The sequence below is a fragment of the Grampus griseus genome (assembly GCF_964374135.1).
Source record: "Grampus griseus genome assembly, chromosome: 19".
NCBI classification, from domain to species: domain Eukaryota; kingdom Metazoa; phylum Chordata; class Mammalia; order Artiodactyla; family Delphinidae; genus Grampus; species Grampus griseus.
In genome coordinates this window covers 3,402,282-3,408,521 of record NC_139013.1, presented here as the reverse complement: position 1 = coordinate 3,408,521, position 6,240 = coordinate 3,402,282, and the positions used below count along the sequence as shown (strand labels likewise).

The 6,240-nt window shown below is 58.8% G+C and overlaps 1 protein-coding gene across 1 annotated transcript; it reads right to left on the bottom strand.

The window, feature by feature from the left end:
- Positions 1-2,625: 2,625 nt before the first annotated feature.
- On the bottom strand, positions 2,626-3,532 carry COX6B2 (cytochrome c oxidase subunit 6B2; the record flags this gene model as incomplete). Its single annotated transcript, XM_082677313.1, is given in 4 exon segments — positions 2,626-2,797; positions 2,909-3,009; positions 3,421-3,502; positions 3,506-3,532. Coding segments are annotated over 4 exon segments (261 nt in total). The 3' UTR covers positions 2,626-2,746.
- Positions 3,533-6,240: the final 2,708 nt, after the last annotated feature.

Genomic DNA, 6,240 nt, shown 5'->3' with positions numbered 1-6,240 from the left:
TTACATAGAGAACCCACACACCCTGAGGACGGCTGCACTGGACGCTGTCCTGGCTTGTGACACAGCATCACCCTCCCCACGGCCCTGTGAAGTCTAGGTGTCGTTATCACTGTATTTTAGGTGAGAAGGCCACAGTGCAGAGGGCTTAGGAAGTTTGTCTGGGGCCACAAGGCTGGCAAGCTTCAGGGCCAGGACTTGAACCCATTCTCAGAGCTCAACCAGGCTCTGAGGTCCTTGGGATGGGAAAGAGGCAGACACCAGAGGGGAGGCTGAGGCCGTGCCCACTGGAGACTCAGGGCTTGTTTCAGCAGTGGCTTCCGTGGGATGGGGGAGTGGGTGGAGACGAGGGCCAGAGCAGTGCCTGGAGGGTTCATGGAGCAACGGGTGAAGGGCACCGAGTGGTTTTGTGATTTTGACCGGGAAGCACCTGACCCTTTCAGTAGACTGGGAGGAAGGAGCTGCAGAGGGAGGGGAAGAGGGTAAGTGTGCGGTTGATGGGCTGGGACTGGGAGGGGGTAGCAGGGAGAGGAGGAGGAGAGCAGGGATGCAGGTTGTGAGGAGGGATGGGGAAGTCAGTTTCCTTTGTCCCGGGAGGCTGTTTCGGGACAGTGAGCTTGACATTGGGGGTTTCAGGATCTGGGCGGGCGAAGATGACCCAGGAGCCTAGGAAGAGGTGTTCAGAGCCAGAGTTTGGGGCCTGAGAGTGTTGGCCCAGCCAGCTGGAAGTGAAGTGGGTCTGGCCCTGCCCTGGGTTCAGGCATCCGTAGGGCAGTGGTGGCCAGAAGGGAAGCCAGGAGTGTAAGAATGTCCCAGGAGTGGTCAAGGGATGGTGGCAGGGATCCTGGCCCCAGAGGGAAAGAAGGGGGAACTGGGAGGGGCTGCTGGCCCACAGGACGAGAACACACTGCCAGCACTGGCGCTCTGGTGAGGTCGGGAGGCTGGCTGTGGCTGCACAGGTGTCAGGCCTTGTGCTTGGATGCTACCTGGATGACCTCACCAAGTGCTCAGACAGCCGCCAGCCCCATTCATTCGGTGACTCAGAGCTGCCTGGTCTGCGTGGCATCACAGCGTTCCTTCTTTCCTGCAGCAGCGCCACCTCTGTGCAGGCCAGAGGTCTGCAGGTCGGGGGAGGTCACATGAACGACTCACCCCCTCCTGTAGCTTCCAGCCTGTCTGTCTGAGTCCACACCCCATGCCCTCATTTGCCCCTCTGCCTCTCAGGTTGTGGTCTGAGAGAGGGGGCCCGGGGCCAAGGTTTCGGGTGGGGCCATCCTGGGAGATGGCACATCTGGGGTGTGCCCTGGGTAGGGGGATGAGGGCAGCATAAAGGGGGTGAGGGGAATGGATGGAGCCAGTTCTCCCCTGAGCTTACCCAGCCCCCCCCCATCATTCCACCCCGCCTGAGAATGGGATTTTGCACCATCTCTGTTGACAGCTGGGGAAACTGAGGTGACGCAGGTCAGGAGGTTTGTCCAGGGCCACCCAGTAAGTTGTCGTATGATTAGTAATAGCCACCTTTGAACCCTGGGGTTGAATGGAGACCTCATGAGATCACTTCAGGCAGAGTCTGGGGGTCCAGGCTGCCCCAGGAGACTGACAGCTTCAGGCAGAAAGTCAAATCCACCGCCACCCTGGTGCCCAGGACTCATGCCCATCTAGGTCAGGCTAGAAGCCCCAGGCTCTGAGCTCTGTCAAGGGTCACTCCTCAGCCTGGCTCGGGGTGGGGGGGAGGGGGGAGGGGGGAGGGAGGTGGTTGGAGAGGTGACATTTTGAGGGGCATCTGGAATCAGGATGAATCTCAGCATTGTGGTCCCTGAGCTTGGCTGAGGGCAGGCCCAGAGCCCGAGTGGGGCGGGAGCGAAGAAGAATTTATCCTGGAGCTCTGAGCGTCCTGGAGGAGCTCGCAGTCAGGAACGGGCTGGCAGGAGAGACTGAAGTGACGTGTGTTTGATCAGAGGAGAAAAGGCTGCTCCTGGCTGTGGACAGGGCGCTCCAAAGACCTAGGGGACCAGCGCAGAGCACCCTGTTGGGAGGGGCTCATGTGATGGGGTTGGGGATGTACTGGGAGGGATGTGGAGTCAAAGGGGACAGGGGAGTGAGGGAGTGGTGGCAAGCCGGGAAGGGTGGGGAGCAGGGGAGGGAGTGATGGGGTCAGCGCTGGGTGGTATATAAAAGACTCCTTGGAACTTGAGATGGGATGGAAGGGGTGGGGCAGGAAGTCCAGGAGCCAGCTGGGGAGGTGGTCCAGGAGGGGAAGAGGATCCTGAAGGTGGAGGTGGAGGGAGGACTTGGGTGACAGGTAGGTGTGGGGACTGAGAGGCAGGAGGACCCTGGAACTGTCCTGGTGGGCAAGTGTTGGGACTCAAAGAGCCAAGGGAGACCCTGCTGAGAAGAGACTGCTGCCTGCTGGAGGGGGGAAGGTGGGAAGGGGGTGGGAGCGGGGGGCTCAGCTTGCTCCTACCCTGACTGTCCTCCCTCCATGCCAGCCCTGATGGAGCCCAGTCCTCCCTCACCCCTCCCATGATTAGAACCAGTAGTGTTGGCTGCAGGGCACAGACAGGGAGGATCTCCCGACGCCCCCGTGCGCACCTCACTGACCAGACATTAAGAAGAAATATCAGCAATAACATAGCTTTATTTGTAGCTTAAAGATGGGGCAGGGTTTGGGGTGGTGGGGCCCGGAAGATGAGAGAATTGGGGGTGATGACACTGATACTGATCCCTCGGAGAAGCCGCCCTCGGGCCGTTAGATTTTGGCAGCGAAAGTCCCGTCCTTGATCTCGGTCCAGCGCTGCACCTGGGGGGGGGGGGTAGGATGGAGGAAGGTGGGGAGCGGGCGCTTGCTCAGCTCAGCCGGCCCATCCACCCTCGCCCGGCCCGTCTGTGCGCTGCCCCTCTGTCCGCTCACCCAGCTCATGGGGCACAGCGCGTGGAACACGCGGAAGTAATACTCGTAGTGCTGTGTGCTTTTCCCTCGGCGCCTCATCCTCTTAACGCAGGGATGGTAGTCTGCCGAGTGGGGCGGGGGGGGGGGGAGGAGCGGGCAGGTGGGCGGGGTCGCAAGCACGCCCCGCCCCCTCCACGCCAAGGCCGCGCCCTCCAGAAAGGTCCAGCTGCAGACCCGCCTCCTCCCCGCAAGGCCTCCTCTATTCTGTCACCCCACCCTTCCGCGACTTGATCGCACGCCTCCAGAATAGGCCCCGACCTTCCACTGATCGGTCCCGCCCTATCATACAAGGCCCCTCCCCTCCCAGGTAGGTCCCGCCCCTTCAGACCGTGGTCCACTCCACCTCCCACCCCAACGGTCTCCGCCCCCGCGGCGAGTCCAGGACCCTCTCCTCGTCCTCAGGTGGGGCGCGCCCCTTCCTGCCTCCCACCTTCTCTCACCCGCTCCCCCTAACTTGGCCCGCGAGGTTTTACCCAGCAAGTTCTGGTAACAGTTACGGGTCTGGTTCTGCTTGGGGAAGCGCGGGTCGAAGGGTGCCGTTGGCCATCTCCCCTTTCAGGGCTTTGGGCAATCAATACCCAACATCCACGAAGGCGGCGTCTCCTGCGGGGAGGGATGGGGTTCTGTGGGGCCTAGGGGGCGCCCCTCGCTCCGACCCGCACTCAGCTCCTGACCCCCACCACGAAACCCAGCCCCCGTTCCCACCCGTCCTGCCCTCACCAGGCTGATGTCAGCGGGTCACTGGCTCAGTTGTGCTTGTGGCTCCGTCCGGGGACACCCTCGCTTCTGAGTCTCGAGGGTCCCAGCCCAGGAAAAACACGACCCTCCCGGTCGCATTGGCTGGGACCCCCGGAGCCCCAGGCAATGGACGCCGTTGCGCCGTTGCGTTGGGACGCGGGGCGGGGTCGGTGTGGACCCGCCTCCCCCGCCGCGACTCCCACCTCCGGCCCGACACCCCCACTTGGGGCCGGCGCTCACACACAGGCACCCGGGCGCTGCTCTTGCCGAGTCTCAGGCTCACGCTTTTAATCTCTGCGAAACTGGGCCACCACGCGGGCTCTCCCTCGACCCGCCCCCCGCCCCCCCCCAATATATAAAGATATAGATAGCTCTGGTCTCTACCGGAGAAGGAGCATCCCCGCCCGGCCTTTTCAGGACCCTGATTCTTACAGTAGAGGTGCACAACACCTAGGGGCCTGTGAAGAAGAGGAAAGAGACAGGGTGGGGTCCGGGCTCCTGGACGCCAGCGCCAGGTATAAGGCTGATCTGCAGGGTTCAGGGGCTACCTGGCCCCGCTGGGCTCCTCTGGACACTTCGGCGACTGAGGTTGAGTCCCCCGCATCCCGCTATTGAGGCCGCTGGGAACCGTGCATGCTGCAGAGAGAAAGCCAGAGAGGGCTTTGCGGGATCGGCAGGGAGAGAGTAGTAACTGCTCAATAAATACATGCTGATGGGGGGCAGGGGGCGTGGTCCTGCTCCAGGGCCCGCCAAGCCTGAGCTGGAATCCACGTTTCCACCAGTGTCCCTCCTAGGTGTCTCTCCCTCCTGCCTCCTTAATATCAAGTCTGACTCTGGATCCTTTGCCCCAACATCCAAACGCACTAATATCTCTTTCCTCTTAAGAAGCCCTCTTTTGTCCCACATCCTATACCAGCTTCCTCTTCAGGTCCCTCCTCCCCTTCCAGCAGATCACTTGGAAAGAGCTGGTCTACTCCTTCTCTCCGATTCCCCTCTTTACATACATATGTATGTATACAAGTAGTGGGAAAATACACATCCCATGAAATTTACCATTGTAACAGTGTTAAAGTGTACAATTCAGTGGCATAAATTACATTCATAATGTTGTGCAAGCACCACCACTACCTAGCTCCCAGGACATATTCATCACCCCAAAAGGAAACCCCAAATCCATTAAGCAGTCACTTCCCGTTCCTCCCATCGCTTGCAGCTTCTGGCAGCCACCAATCTGCTTCGTGTCTCTTCGGATTTGCCTCTTCTGGACATTTCTTGCAAACGAAAATCGTACACTGTGTGGCCTTTTGTGTCTAGCTCCTTTCGCTCAGCCACATGTTTTCAAGAGTTGCAGCACGGTGATCCACTTCCTGTGCTCCCTTAAGCCTGCCCCACTCAGGTCTTCGTCCCCACCAGGTCACCTCCTTGCTGTTACATCCAGAGGTCCTCTCTCGTCCTGTCTTCCTTCACCTGCTCGTGGCATCTGACACGGCTGCCCTCACGATGCTCCTCATTTTCTTCACCTGGTGTTCAGGATGCTGTTCAGTGTTCACTCTCTGACTATGGTTCCCCTTTCCCTAAACACCTTGGCCTCTGTCTCCACCTGCAGTCACTCGCTGGTGACCTCCAGTCTCATAGCTTGCAGCAACCATCCATTTGCTGATGATTCCCCAAATCATTCCAGACTCATGTGTCCAGCTGCGTACCCCGCATCCTCACCTGACATCTCAGAATCAAGATGTCCAAAATGGAATTCCTGATCTTGTCCCTGACATCTACTCCACTCACAGCCTCCTTGACTGCTGCATCTTCCCAGTGGCTCAGATCCCAAACCTCAATGCCATGTCAACATGCCCAATCCACGAGCTGATCCGTTGGCTCAACCATCAAAGTATCTCTGGAACCCCACCACTTCTCAATACCTCCATTCCTTCCCCTCTTGTCCAAGCCACCATCATCTTGTTCCTGCGTCATTGCAACTGCCTCCCCACTCTTCTCCCGGCATCCACCCTTCCTCCTCTACCTTCTCCACACTTCAGCCAGAGAGAGTCCTTTCTAACATACAGCAACTCCAGCCGTTCTGCTCAAAACCTCCAGTTTGCTCAGCATCAAACCCAAAGTACTTAAGATGGCCCCACATGATGGTGCCACCCTCGTGACTCCTGTGACCACAATTCCTACTCTGGGCTGTCCTGGAGCTCCCTCTTGGTCCAGCACATCGTACACATTCCTGCCTCAGGGACTTTGCAGTGGTTGTTCCTTCTGAAGGGAACGAATTTCCCCAGATGTCCACGTGGCTTCCTCACTCCCCTCCTTCAGATCTTTACACAAATGACACTAGCTCACTGAGGCCCTCCCAGACCACCCAATCCAAAACTGGAAGCTGCCTACCCCCACTCGTAGCCCTCCCTACCCTGCTGTTTGCCCGGAGCCCTATCAGCTAATAATGTACAATATAATTACTGTGGATTTTATTGTCAGAGTTCCCAGCTTCAGCACTACTGATATTTTGTGGAGGATCATACTTTGCTGTGGGGCACCATCGCATACATTGTGGG